The 18,490-nt window shown below is 33.4% G+C and overlaps 1 protein-coding gene across 5 annotated transcripts in view; it reads right to left on the bottom strand.

Moving 5' to 3' along the window:
• Positions 1–18,490, bottom strand: part of LOC114332250 (vasoactive intestinal polypeptide receptor 2) — a 784,400-nt gene that overhangs the window by 105,022 nt on the left and 660,888 nt on the right. For all 5 annotated transcript variants that reach the window (XM_050661170.1, XM_050661171.1, XM_050661172.1 and 2 more), the window contains one exon: positions 15,299–15,445. In XM_050661170.1, the coding sequence (XP_050517127.1) occupies positions 15,299–15,437 (139 nt within the window). In that variant the 5' untranslated portion in view covers positions 15,438–15,445. The remainder of the gene's footprint in view (positions 1–15,298; positions 15,446–18,490) is intronic.

Here is an 18,490-nt window from a genome sequence, read left to right as displayed (position 1 = left end):
ATTTGTTCTTGGAATTTGAAAAAAAAAAAAATTAAAAAAAACTATGTACTTTATTAACTTAAAGCAAGAGTAACTTATAGTACTCGAATACCTCATAATTTAATAATCTAGTGTCAAAAATGCTTAAAAATTAAAGACAAAAACGCTATGCTATAAAAACCCTATTGACCTACCCAAAACGGACGCCTATGACCGATACTGGAAATTCGCAATTAATGAAATCGATTCATCTCTGGAATATAAATAAATGTACAAGGTTTCGTCTTTCTAAATAGTTTTTTTTGAATTTTTTTTTGAAATTTAAGAAACGAAAAATTTTCAAGTCGATTTTTCTAGAAAACGGTGTATCCTATCGACTTAAAGCAAGAATACCTTTTAGTACTAGAATACCTCACAATTTAATAATTCAGAGTCAAAAATGCTTAAAAATTAAAGACAAAAAAGTTAGGCGATAAAATAACTGTTGCCCTACCCAAAACGGACGCCTATGATCGGTACCAGAAATTCGCAATGGATGGAATAGATATCTCTGGAAGATAAATACGAGCAGATATTTATCTGGAAGATAAATATATTTTTGTTTTTCTAAATAGAAGCGTTCTGGAGGTATTTAAGAAAAACTAATTACAAGACGCCATCTTCAAAGAGTTCTAGCTCCCTTAGGAAGCCACATTGATGCTGATCGCTTCAGCATCCATATGGCTTGCAAATTTTAGAAGCCTTGGAGATGTTACCAAGGAAGTGGACCAATAAGTTTGCAATTTAAAAATCTTTTAGTAATATTTTTAATATTTTTAAATATTATTAATAATGCTATTAGGATTGAAAACTTCATCTTCTAATTGTCAGATGACGCTAGTCACCTAATATTTTCACTTCAGTTGCAATGGGTGGGAAAAGCTCTCGGTACGGATCGGTTAGAATATGGAGAACAAGCCTACGTTCTCTCCGATGAGACTCCAATAAGAGTCGAAAATCGTCGATTCAGAGTGCTGGACTGCGCTCCCTGTTCTAAGTGAAAAATAAGATTGTTTTGCCTTCGCATTGCAACTGAATTAAAAATGAAATTTTTATTTTATTTTCATAAATAATGATTCTAAACGACGACAGAGTGGATTAGGAATCGGATTTACTTATTAACGCGAAATAGATGTATAAGGAGAGGAAATCTCGTTCATCTTGCCAGAAGGAAAGAAAATGTCAGAATCTGATCCTTCGCTCAGCTCGCGTAGCTTTGGATGGGGTTATGACTCGTCGAATTCGTTCAGCTCACCAAGGCGGGGTTTCGGGGGGAAGGTTTCGAAATGTGGTCGGAATACGTCTAGCTCACCTATTATACTTGGATGGTTATTCCCCTTTCAGCACTCAGAAAATAATCAAGTGGATTTCCCTTACTAGATTAAGAGCCGCTATAGGTGAAATTTCTTAATCATTTTAGGCACGATGGGACCCTATAACTTAAATAGTAGAACCTAAAAGAAAACGTTTGAACACTGTGCCGTCACTTTTCAGTGGCACATGCGTCGACAGGGGCGCATCAAACTTTCCACTTATGGACGGGAAACATAAATTAAAAGTTACCCTCCCTTACTAACAGAATTATTTTTTTTTTATTTTTTTAAGTTCTATGTGATTGACACATAGGATTCAGCGTAATTTTAACCCACCACCCCCTTCCCCCTGCCCCCACCATCAAAAACTTCATTTTTATTTTTTATTTTTCTTGGTGGAATGCAATAAATTTTAAAATTTCAAAAAATTCACACGCATAGCTGAGGCTTTTATAAAACATGCCTATTTTTTATAGAACCATTAGTAGAGTGTACATAACCTCAAAAAATTAAAAGAAATTTTTTTTTCAAAAAAGCGTATAACTTTTTTTCAGGAATAGCTGCAGGTCTAATTTTTTCTTAATCTTGTGTGTTTTATCAAACACTATATTTTTAATTTTTTTCAGATTTTTCCGTAAGGCTCCCCATCTTCAAAAATCCGAAAAACTGTTCTTTGGGGGGTTTTGGGGGATTTTCCCTATTTTATAGACTTCATAATATATCAAATCAAATTTATTTTAATAGGTTATATGTAACTTAAAGTAACTGAGTTCTTTAGAATATTTAAAAATCAGAAAAACACGTTAAAACCCCCCAAAACCCCCTTAAAAACAGTTTTTTGGATTTTTGAAGGTGACCAGCATTACAGAAAAATCTGAAAAAAATTAGAAATATAGTGTTTGATAAAATACACAAGACTAATAAAAAATTAGATCTGCAGCTATCCCCAAAAAAAAGTTATATACTTTTTTCCAAAATAAAAATTTTAAAAATTTTTTGAGGTTATGTACACTCAACTTACAGGTCTATAAAAAATAGACGTGTTTTATAAAAGCCTTAACTATCTTGTAAATGTTTTGAAATTTTAAAATTGATTGCATCCCACCAAAAAAAAATAAAATCGAAAAATAAAGTCTTTGATGGTGGGGGCAGGGAGAAGGGGGTGGTGGGTTAAAATTACGATGAATCTTATGTCTTAATCACATAGAACTTACAAAAATGAAAAAAATTAAATTCTGGTAATGAGGGAGGGTATTTTTTAATTTATGTATCCCGTCCATAAGTGGAAAGTTTGATACGCCACAGTCGACGCATGTGCCACTGAAAAGTGACGGCACAGTGTTCAAACGTTTTCTTTTAGGTTCTACTATTTAAGTTATAGGGTCCCGTCGTGCCTAAAATGATTAAGAAATTTCACCTATAGCGGCTCTTAGTCTATACGTCCATTACACTGTCAGAGACGGTATAAAAACACGTTTTGCTTATTACATAAGCATACTCCAGACCTAGACGATAAAATTATATTATCGTCACATAACGCATGGTTAACTTGTTTGATTTCTTTGCTCAATTTGCTATTTCCTAGTCCATTTTTCCGTTATTATTAATTATACTTCTCAGGTTTTAAAAAGGAAGACGATCAGTGGGAAGACCACGAAAAAGATGAAATGACAATTTGCTGGAGGTACATTGAAAAACAGACATAGTCATGTCTACATAAAAAGAAGATGAAGAAGAAGAAGAAGAGGTTTTAAAAAACCCGTAAAACAATGTAAAAACTCAGCGTTTTTACGTTTTTCTCGATTACTTGCAAATATATTGTACCTAAATGATTTTTATTCGACCTTCATATTAAAAAATAGAATGCCTTAATAAAAAGGAACGCCTCAATTTGCTCACTTCCTCAATTAATGAAATAATTTAAAACTGGCCTACAGGGCAAACTACATCAGAAAGGATTCAAACTGGGTTAATAAGAGTGCCCACGGAAGCGACGGAGTACGAAAGAGGAAGTTGCTGTAAATTACAGGAAGCTGGCGAAAGTATTCTCGAGACCCATTCACTTAATACTCATACAAAATCATTTCTGATGTTCGTTGTCAGGATTTGAATACTTTTCGTGGGAAAATGAGACGCAATAAAATTTTTGAAACACATTAGTTTAGCAAAATTCGTTAGATTTTAACCTACATCCTACATGAATTGGCGGGTTGTGGAATGCATTTTGTAGATTTCCCCTGGTCTATTGATTTATCGTTCCGTAAGCCTTGTAAATTGTTCCAGCACTTGGAACATACCGGTAGGCCCAAATATCTTGGAGTCATACTAGATCGGTCACTAACATATAAATTCCACTGTCAGAGTAAAAGACAAAAGGTTACTACGACAAACAATCTTCTTCGGAAACTTGTAGCAAGTGGGGTGCAAACCCACAGGTCTTAAAGTCAACAGCAGATGCCTTATGTTTCTCAGCAGAGGAATATGCTTGTCCGACCTGTATCCTTCTATCCTTATTTACCGGATAGCTGGATTTGCATCACCAGAAGACTGCAGATGTGCCTCACAATATGTGGAGAAATTCAGACAAACTTTCGATGAAAGGCACCAATTATACGGGTTTGACGAACCGCCAGGAACCAGCTGACTTAAATCAAGGAAAAGGTTTATGAGAAATCAAAAATTAATAACCATTTTCAATTTCGTTGCAACACGAAACTACAGCCGCATCATTATTCCCAGGACCCCCGTAACCGGGCGTGCAACGCGTGCGGCGCACGCGGGCGTAACCCCGAAGGGGCGCCAAACCGAAGGTTTGGTAAATATGAAATATTTATTATTTTAAATGAGATAATCATTTTTTATGTACAATTTTAATTATTTCATGAAAAGCTAGCGAAATCTCAAAAATAATTATTCCCGTCCTGAAATGTTAAACTTACTCCGTCAAAAATATATTACATTTTGTTGTTTAATTTTTTTCTTTGAAGTAGATTGAATTACGCTTGGCATACCATCCAATCGATTTTATGTTGTAAACTAAAGCGACACTCAAAATAGTCAAATAAACATCAAATCACACTCCTTGACAAGTGGAAACATAAATTAACACCCATAAAACGCAACTTAGCAGTTTTTCTCTAACAAAAACACAACTTGCTGGATCAAGCAGTTTTACTGGTATAAAGTGAATCTTTTAAATACTCGAATTTATAATAATTACCCTTAAGTAAACAAATACTCTATGAATTATGATTATGTATTTGACTTGAGTGTACTTGAGTTACTGGTGAACGGGTGGTTTCCTGCAGTAAAAGGTTTAAAATTTTATTTTATGTATATTGGTGTTAATAATTATTACCCACGACTGTTTTTGCAATATCCGTTGGGTTTGTTCTGCCCTGATTTTAAACTTTTGTTTGCGTGTAAAAAATATTGGACAATCTTTTTTATTTGTTGTTATTTTAAGTGGTGTGGAAATTAAATTAAATTAATTGTGAAAATGGTAAGTATCATAATCATTGCATAGAATAATAATAATTTATTTTAAATAGTTATAATCGGGTTTTCTCTAATAAAATACACAGTTTACAATTTATTTTGAAAAAAAAAGAAAATAATTACGACATTGCATCTGCGTAACTTGGAAGCATATGGGAGATTTTTTTATTATTAATTTTACGAAAAAATATATTCTTCATAAAGTGCTTTGCATAGTCTAAATGCAACCATTTGCATAGTCTTAGTTTAAAAACTAAAATGCAACCAAATATATAAAATTGTGTCAATTTATGAGTATCAAAAATATGAGTAGGTACCTTATATTTTACAATATCGGAAATTATTATTATGAAAAGTTATTTGGAATTAATTAAAAACTATATTTTAATATGCAAAACCATCCTTTTATTATAATTGTTTTTCTCAAATTACAGATACTCAAAGCCCTTTTTATTTATTACGAATAATGCGATAACTCTTTTATTGTTATTGATTAATTAATTAATAATAACAAAAGAGCTATCACAATATAATACATTGTAATAACTGAAAAGGGCTAATTATTAATAATAAAAGACATCACATTATTTCTAATAAATGAAATAGGCGTTGCTGAAAAGTACAATTAATGTACGATAAAAAGTTCTTTCTAAAAAGCTTTGCATGGTCTAAAACCTAAGATGCAACCATCAAATTTTTTCAATTTTATATGAGATATATATAAGAAAATATGAGTTTCGATCAAAAGTAAAGTGCCTTTCTAGATCACAATATATTTCAACTAGAAGGATGTTATTGCATATAGAAACATAGTTTTTAATGCTGAACAATTTTCATAATAACTTTTCAATATTGTGAAAACTAAACGTACTTTGCTCTTGATCGAAACTCATATTTTTTGACATACCTCGTATAAATTCATAAAATTTGATATTTGATGGTTGCATTCTAGACAATGCAGAACTTTTTATGAGGAATAACGTTTTCTCGTAAAATTAATAATAAAACAGTCTCCCATATGGTTCCCAGTTATGTAGACACCCTGTATAAAATTTGTTTCAAAAACTTTGAAATGACAAAATATTATTGTTTATTTACTTAAATTTATATTTTTAATTAAATATGCAGGGTGCTTCATTAATGTTGCGAAAAATTTAAGGGGAACGGCGCAAAATGTCGCCGTCAAAAGTTTCAATGTGTTTTAAATGTATTCACTTTTTTCGAATCCTGAGAAAACTAATAAGTATTTTAAAAAATTTAAACGCAGAATGAAAGACAACATTATTGCCGAGGGTCGACAGTCCCTTGAAAAAAATAAAAAGTTTCTTTTGAATTAAATATTTGCAATTATTACAAATCACACTAAATTTTCTCTTTTATTTTCACCCCTCTAACTTATTAAAATAAACATTATAGAATTTTTCAGGGAATTTCGGCCTCAGTAATAATGTAGTCTTTTATTCTGGGTTTAAATTTTTCAAAAATATTTATTAGTTTTATATGTATAGTAGATATAAAGGGCGCCAAAATATGTCCCGCACGCGGGCGCTAATCAGCCTTGCGGGGGCCCTGATTATTCCAGTTCAATCAGAGAGCGCAGCAAGTACCTCTACCGGTTTCGAAACTTATTAGTCTCTCTGACCAAACTAGGATAAACCCCGGCGCGCAGTCACGGATTGCAACAAACGAAATGGCAGGGATGCTCTAGCGGCAACTGCTAGCAAAAAACTAAGTTTTCAATCTAATTGCACATAAAACAACATCCAAAAATGTCATTCTACATCCTACCAGACTGAAAACAATGGGAACCCTCTCTGGTAACACCTCTGAGGCTTCTACAATTTGCAAGCCATAACGGATGCTGAGACTAAGGAAGATGAGGGAATTTTACAATTTATAATTCACGTCCCATCTGCTCAGCGCGGTAAAGTTCCAACGAGAATGGCTCCCGTCGTACTCCGATCAGAGTAAACATGTAAATCAAAAATAAATAACCATTTTCAATTTCGTTGCAACAGGAAACTACAGCCGCATCATTATTCCAGTTCAATCAAAGAGTGCAGCAAGCATCTCTACCAGTTACGAAACTTATTAGTCTCTCAACAGGAGGCACATATGCTGCTCTCTCTGACCCAACTAGGACAAACCTCGGAGTGCAGTCACGGATTGCAACGAACGAAATGGCAGGGGTGCCCTAGCGGCAACTGCTAGCAAAAAAAAGACTGAAAACAGTTTTTTTATGAGAAATGTAGCATCGAACCACCCTAACTGTTCCCCCTGCACCCAGAACCTTCTAATGGCATGAACCTGGATCAAAGTCATCAGAACAATAATGACATAAGCGGCTGACACACGACCTGAGATAGAGAGAAAAAAAGAATACTAAAAACAGCAGAGATGAAAACCCTGAGAGAGAAAAATCGATGGTAAGACACTATGGGATAGAGCTAGAATTGCAGATATACGATAGAGATACAAGGTGGACAACATTAATGAATGGGTGAAAAACAGAAGAGTAGAATGGAATGATCATAAAAGCCGAATGACAATAGAGTAGAAAAGATGGCGACTACGGCGAGAGACGGTTCCCCAACAGAAAGACGATCAGTTGGAAGACCGTGGAAACGATGTAGCGACAATTTACTTGAGACACATTGAAAAACATTAGGTCTGGATCCCGCGTATGAAAAAAAGTTGATTAATAGCGAGCTGAAAATTTGTTAATAGCTTAAGGGTGTCTAGTCGGATAAACTTTTATATATAGGAACACTGAAACAGTGGAAGTTTTAATTGTGGAACAGGTTAAAAATTTGGGACGGTCAGACCACGAAAACGTCACATGTATTTTGCCCGACAGAACTGCCAATTGATTTGTTACCCTTTCATTAAACTCTCATGCAAAAATCGGGCTGCTATTTATCACCAAATGGGAATTATAATGAGTGGAACACGTAGAATATGTGAAATGAGAGGAATTATGACAGGTCATAATAATAGCAGTCTGATTTTTTGCATGAGAGTTTAAGGAAAGGATAACAAATCAATTGGAAGTTCTGTCGGACAAAATACATGTGACGTTTTCGTGGTCTGACCGTTCCAAATTTTTAACCTGTTCCACAATTAAACCTTCCCCTGTTCCAGTGTTCCCATATATCAAAGTTTGTCCGACTAGACACTCTTAAGCTATTAACAAGTTTTCAGCTTGCTATTAATCAACTTTTTTTTCATACGCGGGATCCAGACTTAATGTCACAAAAAAAAAGGAAAGAAAAATATGGTTTGCAGTTTAGTATTTATTTGGTTACCCTATACTTAGTATATAAAATATATCTGGAATTAACCGAACTAGCCTCCAAGCCAAGTTGAAGAGGAACAAATTCAATTCATATAAAATACACTTAGTGAAGGAATTTAGTGAGGATGATTATGACCAATTCACAGTTTCTCTTTCATATCTCTTTCTCCAATGAATGCACTTTTTCTTAGACGGAACTGTAAATGTAAATCTTCATAATTTCCGTTATTGATCTGAATTAAACCCAATGACTTTTCACAAGGTGGCTACAACAACCGCAAAAATTAAATGTATCTGCTCGTATTATCAGTGATTGACCAGTAAGACTACTTTTTAAAGACGTGATTAATCCTACCTTGACTGATATTATTGAAAATGCTCAATATGGAGAATATCATTTGACTTGGCAACAGAACAGCGCTACTCTGCATTATGTTTTACTTCGATTCGTCAATATTTAGACCACAATATTCCAAGGCATCAAAAATGGAGAAATCAAAATCAAGAAAATCAATAAAGCTAAGACAAAAATAATGGTGGTCGGCAGATTCGACACTATTCAACTGACTAACATGTTACAGGAATACCAGATAGTAAACACCTTTGTCTGTCTCAGGTCTAGTATAACTAACGATGGTAACTGTGAAGCAGAAGTTCGGAGAGGTATTGGTATGGCAAAAAATGCGATGAGTCGCCTAACTAAAGTTTGGAAAGACAGATCTATTTCTCAAAATATCAAGATGAGACTGGTGAACGCCCTGGTATTCTCAATATTTCTATACGGAGCAGAGACTTGGACTTGAGATGCGGTGCTGGAGAAGAATGCTGCGCATACCTTGGACAGCTTATAGGACAAACGTTTCCAATCTAAACCAACACAATATTAAAAAACGCTGGACGGAAGGGCCGCCCGAGAACTTTATCGTACCGATCTATTATCGTTATGGTACTAGATACTGTTCTATATTCTATAAAAATAACAAAGTTACTCGTTATTTTGATATTTTAGAAACACCTACTGTACTTAGAAGTATTTTATGGTTCTACGCATCATTAATTCCTGCATTTGAGAAAATGTTCGATGCCATATTTCGAGGACACACTATAGATGTGTAGATTATTGCATAAATCAATAGAATATTATAGTCATACTTTCATTTCAAATTAGTTCATTTTTCTGAGAAATTAATAGTTTACAATATTTGCATTTCATTCTATTTCGATTAAGCCAGTCAATGCGCGAGATTAAGAACAAGATATTATCTCCAAATTCTATCCTACTGCATGGATTTTAATGAAATTTTGGGAGTAGCCCAATCTGCTAATTCAAAGTCTATCCTATATACTATGGCGCTTCTATCATGGGGGAAGTTCCCACCACTTCTCAGGGGTGAAATATTTTTATTTTCAGATTACATGGAGAAAAAGCAAGATTTTTAAAAAAATTTAAAAATTCATTCTATAATTTGATCACATTTTTTACAAAAACCATTCATTTTAAACCCGTTCAACTTTTTGAAAGTAGAAATAACACTATATATATTAAAAGGTATTGTAGAAGGAAAACAATGCATTTAAATTATGGTGGATGGGGAGTTAAATGTATATACTTTTCATTTTTCCTTAAAGTACATTAATCATATATTTTTTTGCACCATATCTCGCTTAGTTTGTAAGTAAGCGACATTTAACGGTGCTCGTTTTAAAGGCCTTTTCAAACACTACAAAAGGTGTTGGTAGCATTATACACCTAAAAACTACCGTTCCTCTGTTATTTCAAGTTGAATACACCAATTTGAGCATGCACCAAAAAACAAACTATTTTCACCTACCATACCTCTTTTTGTATTATAAATAGAACATTTACGAAGGAACGAATTTCTTTATTATTTATAATCTAAAAAATGTTTTATATAGTGTTTTTAGTTCGATGCATAGTTTTTAAGGTATTCACAAAAAATCCGTCCGAAAAGGTGTCATTTTTCAATGAAAATGGCCAATTTTCAACTACGCATAACTCAAAAAGTATTGAGTTCTCAAAAAAAAGTATAGACCAGTTTTTGCTTAGAAATAGGTTCTTTAGCCACTTCCGTGCTTATTTTGACCAACAAATTTTCCACCCCCTTGAAGAAGTGGGAACCGCCCCAAGATAAAAGCGCCATAGTATATAGGGTAGATTTTGTTTCTTGAGCTATTCCCTACTTACTGTGAAAATATCAAGTACATCAATGTAGTAGGATGGAATTCGGAGCCAAATACCCTCATTGACTGCCCTACAATAATGCTCTGCTATGAACGCGTGAGAGAGGACACACATAAGATTATAGCAAAATTTCTATTTACCGTAACTTTTCGAGTTTTTGAGCTACAGCAATGAATTTTATGTCATTGGAAAGGTAATTTTGCATTCTTTCAAAATATGTTAAAATATACAGGGAGTATCTAAAAAAATTAAGATTTTTTATTCATTTCCGGTTCAACCGGAAGCCATATTTTTGGTAAAATTTATTGTGATAATAGATAATAAAGTACCATATATGTCTGCAAAATTTCAAATTTTAGTTTCTATTAAGAAGGAAGTTACGGGCACTCGAATATTTTTTTATAAAAAATTCATAACTCCCCTCCTATGGGGAGTTAAGATATATGACTAATGTCATTCAATTTACTGATAGGATATCAAAAATATATCAAAAAATAAAAAAATTCCTTGGAGCCCTTTTTGAGAAAATCTAGTTCAAATTTATGTCAAAATTTGACCCCTTAAATATAGGCAACCCGTAACTTTTTCTGAAAAACGATAACATCCTTCTTATCCCCATCTTTAGGCTATATAAAGACTTTTTCAAATTAAACTTATCTTAAACAAGTTTTTAGATAGATAGGGAAATGTGTCGGGTGGGCGGTCGGCCATGTTAGCCGCCATTTTGAATTTGGAAATATCAAATTCCGTATTTTTATTTACCTATCGATGAGCTTACTTTGAGTTGAATTTCATTCGTTTCGGTCAAAATTTGCTAAAATGGGCCCTAAATAACCCCCCTATTTCGGCCCCCCTTTGAGAGGTTTTTTTGAAAAGCTTAGTTTCTCGACAAAATTCTCTTAAACTTACTCATACCGAATTTCATCAAAATCGGTCCAGTAGTTTTTGCTGGGCGGTGGCGACATACGTACGTACGTACATACTTCCGACATGTTTTTTTTATTTGCTTTTTAGACTCAGGGGGACTCAAAACGTCGAAAAAAAGTGAAATCTGAAAAATTTTTTTTGCACGATCCTATAACTTTATCTATTATACTATACTACGTATATAGTACGATAAAGTAAAAAGGCTGTCCACAATATGTCTGCAACGAATTCTGCAATTATTTGTTCACGTGGTTAGCAGAGGTGACGACAGTTTGGAGAGATTAATCGTTTCTGGAAACGTTTCTGGGAGAAGATCAAGAGGACGATCACAAACTAGATGGTCCGACCAAATAAAGAATTTAGCTGGAAACTCATTCTGCGAAGCTCTTAGAGCAGCTGAAGAGAGACCAATGGAGAAACATTGTTAGGAATATTGGAAGAAATCACGATCCTCAGTAATATGGAAACGACAAGAGAGAGAGAGAGAGAGAGAGAGAGAGAGAGAGAGAGAGATTCCATGGCATTGGATTGGTAGAAGAGACCGGATTGAATAACCACCTCGGTCGCCTGATTTAGCTTGCTTGGATTATTTTGTGTGGAGACTAAAAAACATATTAAATTGGGACGATAAGACGTTCTGTGAATTCCGTTAAAAGTTTCATGGACCTGACTAGATTCTTTTTTATTTAACTGTATCTATTAAAAAATATGAAAAAAATTTTTTTTAAGAAACGCTTTTCTTGAGTTACGAGTGACTAAAATTAAAAATATTATAAAAAAATCAACTAAAAAGCAAAAAATAAAAAAAAATTTAAAAATCTAACACATTAGTCAAAGAAAAGCGAGGCGCGTCTTCATCGAATAAACGGTTTTAGGCTTTTCTTTAACGAGTGTGTTAGATCTTTTCAATTTTTTTTATTTTTTGCTTTTTAGTTGATTTTTTTAATAATATTTTTAACTTTAGTCACTAGTAATTAAAGAAAAGCGTTTCTTAAAAATTTAATTTTATATTTTTTTATTTTTCACTTTTTTTAGTCTTACACTTTTCAAACATTAAAATATATCATTATGTTTATTAAAATATGTATAAAACATATGATGTACAAACATGAAAAGTAGTCAAAATCGGCAAAAAATTTGAAACTTTATTTTTTATTTATAAAGCATAACGTAAACAATTAACGTAAAAAGTAAAATTATTTATAGTTCATATAATTAGCTACAATCTGTAAAATTTTCAAGTTTCTTCATTGTAAAAAACAAGAGAATTTAAGCATTTTCCGTTAAAATAGTTTTTTTTTATTTAAACAATTAATAAACAAGAAACCCGACAATTGAAATCGATTATAGATTACGTCATCATGAAGCAGAAATCATCAATTGTGACGAAAGATGTACGAGTCTATAGAGGTGCAGAATGTGGAACTGACCACTTTTTACTCAGAGCAGATCTATACTTTCCATATATCTTGAACAACAAAATTGAAGAAACCCAGGAAGAGATTACAGAAGAACAGCCGCCTCAGTACAAATACAACATCGACGCACTGAAAGATAATTCAATCTCCTTTCTTTTTAAATTAAGGCTGAGCCAAAAGATAACCAATACACAGTTTAATACAAGAACAGCAGATGAAAAATATGATCGGCTAAAAAAGCAGATGAAGCTGCATTCGAAGCGTTAGGGGAAAAATCCTCAAATAACACTAATCACCCTTGGTTTACAGATTCTTTAAAAGAAAAGACGAGGGAAAAAAAGAAGCATATCAAAAATGGCTCAGTACAAATTGCTCAGAAGACCGAAAAACCTACGCAAGAATAAGAATGGAAACAAAAAAAAGAAGTGATTAAAACCAAAGAAAATATGTGGCTGAAGAAATGTGAAGAAATAGACACTCTTATGGGAGGAACAAAAAGCAGAGAAGCTTGGAGAACAATATCAAATACAAGACAAAACGTACAAGAAAGATGCCAGATATCCCTTATAAGTATAAACGAGTGGGAAACATACTTTAGAAACCTATTGCAAGAGAATAGACAGGAATATGTAAGGCAAACCATCATCGCCCCAAACAACCTGGAACAACTAGAAGATATAACTATTCAAGAACTAGAACTAACGTTAAGAGAAATGAAAAACAATAAAGCTCCTGGTCCCGGAGGTATTCCAATTGAACTCATTAAGCACAGCACGACACAGGCAAAAGAAATTTTAGTTGAAATATTCAACGGATGCCTTTCAGGCAATAGTGGCGTGCCCTCTAAGTGGAAAAACTCCATAACTACCCCTATATACAAAAAGGGTGGTAGAAAAAATTGTAATAATTACAGAGGCATTAGTGTGACCAGCTCAGTTGGAAGACTGTACGGACGAATAATAAAGAAACGGATAGAAAAGGAGTGGCAAGATTCCGAAGAACAAAGTGGATTTAGGGCAGGTAGCTCATGCACAGATAACATTTTCTGCATAAGGCAATTACTAGAAAAACGTTCTGCTAGAAATCTAGAAACTCACATGGTATTTGTAGACTTAAAAAAAGCATACGATACCGTTCCCAGAGAAAAAATGTTTGAGGTATTACAACAAACCACTTTAAATAGAAAATACATCCAAACAATAAAGATCTCTATGCTAATGCAACAACAGCAATTAAAATTGGAACGAAACTTTCAAATACCTTTGAAACTTCGAAAGGCCTTTTGCAGGGATGCTGTCTGTCGCCCACTTTATTTAAAATTTACCTTACACATGTGTTAAAATATTGAACTAGGAAATGCCAAACAATGGGGATACCAGTAGGAGATTCTTATTTGTATACGTTGCTATTTGCTGACGACCAAGTTGTGATTGCTGCTGATAAAGATGACGCCAGTTACATGATTAGAAAATTGAAAGAGGAGTACCAAAAATGGGGTTTGGAAATGAGCATGGGGAAAACTGAATACCTTGTAGTCGGAGGTGATACTGAAGACTTAGAATTAGAAGGGGAATACATAAAAGGATGTGATGAATTTAAATATCTAGGTTCAATTTTTGACAAAAACTCGACATGTGATCAAGATATAGAATATCGAATAAGTCAAGGAAGAAAAGCTATAAAACAGCTAAATGGCATTTGGTGGAGTACAGGACTGCAAAATCAGACAAAGAAAAAAATCTACCAAACTATCGTGGAAGGAATTGTCCTGTACAACTCAGAAGTGTGGGAAGTAGAAGACCGACAAAATAAAAGACTTCAAGCTTTAGAAATGGACGCGCTTAGAAGAAGCTGCAGAATATCTAAACTGCAGCATATCCCAAACGAAGAAATAAAAGAAAGAATGGAAGTAGAAAAGGATATTATAGACAGAATAGAACAAAAAAGATTAATATGGTACGGGCATGTCCAGAGAATGGGACCAACAAGATGGCCCAAGAAAATGATCCAGTATGTACCACCCGAGAGAAGAAAAAGAGGCAGACCGAAGAGAACATGGATACAAGATGTAGAGAAAGCAATGAACAGTAGACAACTCAACGAGGAAGATATTTGTGACCGAAAAGCATGGCGAATAGGATGCGGGAAACGGCGAATGCTGTAGAACACCCGAAATATATATAATAAACAAAAAAATTTTTTTTATTGTTCCCGCGAATTGTTCGCGTATTGTTCGCGCGAATGCATATGTCTGCAAATTTTTAGTCATTTGCATTGAAGAAAAGACAGTCAAATTAACGTCCAAAGATTTGACCCAAACGATTGAACTAAAGAAAAGGGTTTAATTAATTAATACGCCAAAACGAATTCTAATATTAATTGTAGCACAAAACGTCTCTACCGGTGGTTTTTCTAAGACTACGATAAAAACACGATTTTTTTGAACTCGACTTTTGGTTGAAGTTTTGTTTCGTATCATATTGAAATTTAACACGAATAAGCGCCGATTTTTATATAAACAAATATATGAGCTTTCAAAATTTGAAACTTTCAAATGATTGAACTAAAGAAAAGTGTTTAAAAAAGCGTTTTTACCTGTTGAATGTATTATTATGTATTTACTTACTTTGGGACGTTCTGTTATAAAACGCTCCCTGGTGTTTATTCTTCACATCGGGGCCATATAAAATCGTGCAATTTTGCTCGGCTAGATATAATTCCCTATCCTGTTTCTCCAATATTATTTGTATGTGGCGATTGGGCATGGCTTATCCTGTAACAATAAAAACGTGTTTGTAGCGTGTTTCTCCATAAAATCGTGGTTATGGACAAGTCTTTCATGCATAAATTTTATTTTATCATAAATATGGGCATAAGATAGACTGTTTTAAATATAAAATGGAAAACTGACACGATTATCCATTCATGCAATTTTATGTGAGTTAATATAAACCGATTTGAATTTAAATTGTAAGTACGATTTTATTTTTTTTGAAGTTATATTTCTTTGGGCGCGATTGGAAGTGAATTTTTATTATTCTGTGCGCATGCGCACGCAGACAGTATGACGTTAGTTACTAAATCTTTCAAGTTATGTATATAGGGTGAGGCAGATAAAGGGCCTATTAGAAATATCTCGAGAACTAAAGGTAACTGAATTATGAAAATTGGTATAATGGGGTTTTGAAGACTGATCTATTTAATGAAAATATTTTAATCTACTTGGTACTTCCGTTTATACCGGAAGTTGCTTATAACTTCGTTTTTTTAAATGGGACACCCTCTATATTTTGCCATTTTTGGATTCTCCTCGATTTCTTCTTTCTTAAAATATAATTTTTTGTAACATTATACAGGGTATCTTAAAAGATAATTACGTTTTATTATTAATTTCGTAGCAACATTCACACCCTGTAGGATTGTAGTAGTTTGACATAATAAACTCTATTTATATTCAAATGATTTGCAATATAGTCTACTTTTGTTAGCAATTATTAGTATAGCTAAATTTTTAATTTTAGTATACAGGGTGGGTCTAAGTTCGGAATGAGTATTTTCTAAGTTTTCTTAAATGGAACACCCTATATTTTAGTATTGTAATGAAATGATATTTCATGGTACTTTTTTATTTCTTAAGCATTCCCTATACATAACTGCTTTAATTTGTGCTTAATTGTTAATCGCACCAACAATCTTAACTTCAATGGTATTTTGACAGTTCAACCATTACTGGCAATTTTAAGTGTCAGTCTAGATTAATATGTATTTATTTCCAAAAAATTATTTGTGATTGAATATTTTCACGGCCAACCTAATACAATTTCACATATTTTGTGTTGCAATTAATGTTTTGTTTGAATCACCAATAACTCACAAACTAAAGCAGTTAGGTATAGGGAGTGCTTAAGTAATTAAAATGTACCATAAAACAACATTTCATTACAATACAGGGTGTTCCATTTAAGAAAACTCAGAAAATACTCATTCCGTGTTTCGACCAACCCTGTATACTAAAACGAAAAATTTAGCTATACTAATAATTGTTAACAATAGAAGACTATATTAAAAATCATTTAAATATAAATAGAATTTATTATGTCAAACTACTACAAGCCTACAGGGTGTGAATGTTGCTACGAAATTAATAAGAAAACGTAATTATCTTTTAACCTACCCTGTATAATATTACAAAACTTTATATTTAAAGAAAGAAGAAATCGAGGAGAATCCAAAAATGTAAAAATATTCAGGGTGTCCCATTTAAAAAAACGAAGTTACAATCAACTTCCGGTTTACCCGGAAGTAGCAAAGAGACCAAAATATTTTCATTAAATAGTTCATACCTTAAAACCCCTGTATAACAATTTTCATGATTTTTTTACATTTAGTTCTCGAGATATTTCTAATAGGCCCTTTATCTGCCTCACCCTGTATATCAGTGCAAAAAAGGTGTGAAAAGAATATATTAGTATGTTTAGTAAATATATTTATTATAATTTTTGTATCTTTGGACTTGTCTTCCTCGGGAGTAAGATAAGTATTATTAAAACATTTTTATATTTATTATACTTTACTTCGTCTGTTTGTTACCGTGAATTGTCATTATGTCCGAGAAATTATATAAACAGAGAACTCGTGGCTTTATTGGTAGAGCATTTGGTTACAGATCGAGAGGTCTTGGGTTCAAATCTGGACCATTCCTATTTTTTTTATTTTTGGAAAGTGGCAAGCATAGAAATTAGCTTAATATTTAAATAAAATAAAAATAAACTGTTTAAAGTATATTGATTTCGTTGAAATCATATAATAGAAGTACAACTTCTTACGTGCGTACACAGTACACACACATTCTTTTTTTATTTAAAACTTGTATACATATTTACATTCTACTCTCTCTGTACAAAGGAGTATTGAGTAAACCTGACGAATTATGTAATGTTTTTGCAGGTGTTGCTAGCCAGTGCTGGTTCACCTTATTCACCTAAGTCTTCTGGTCATTGCCTCTTGAGTCTTTTGCAGGCGCAACTAAACACAATTTGTGATACTGGGGAACAGTTTGGTTTAACAATAAACATAAAGAAAACACAAACCATGGCTATCAGTAAGAGGGGTAAAGTCATAACAAGGATCCAGATAAAAAAAAGAAGATATTGAACAAGCGGACAAAATGAAATACACTGGGGTGAAAAATTAACCGGACACCTTAAAAATGGGTCATTTTTGATGTCTCGAATTTCCCAAACCTGTTGTCCGATTTTAAGTGATTTGACGGCTCATATTACCCGTATGCGCGCCAATGGTGAATATTAAATTCTTACTTCTTCTTCTTCTTCTTTTTGTATAGACATGACTCTGTCTGTTTTTTCAATGTGCCTCTAGTAAGTTGTTGTTCCATTGTTTTCGTGGTCTTCCCACTGATCGTATTCATATTGGGGAACCGTCTCTCGCTGTCCTGACTATCCTATTTGTTGTCATTCGGCTTATTTGGTCATTCCATTCTATTCTTCTGTTTCTTACCCAGTTATTAATGTTATCCACTTTGCATCTCCGTCGTATATCTGTACTTCTAGCTCTGCCCCATAGAGTCTTACCATCGATTTTTCGAAGAGTTTTCATCTCCGCTGTTTCGAGGAGCAATCTTTTTGTCCTCTCTGTGTCGGGTTGTGTTTCTGCCGCGTATGTCATTATTGGTCTGATGACTGTTTAGTCAATTCTGCATTTCATTTCTTTTCCGATATTTTTATTTCTCCATATTGTGTCATTCAGGCAACCTGCGGCTCTGTTTGCTCTATTCACTTGATCTTCCACTTCTGTTTCG

The sequence above is a fragment of the Diabrotica virgifera genome, chromosome 9 (genome assembly GCF_917563875.1).
Source record: "Diabrotica virgifera virgifera chromosome 9, PGI_DIABVI_V3a".
Classification (NCBI taxonomy): domain Eukaryota; kingdom Metazoa; phylum Arthropoda; class Insecta; order Coleoptera; family Chrysomelidae; genus Diabrotica; species Diabrotica virgifera.
This window is presented reverse-complemented; position numbering and strand designations above follow the sequence as displayed.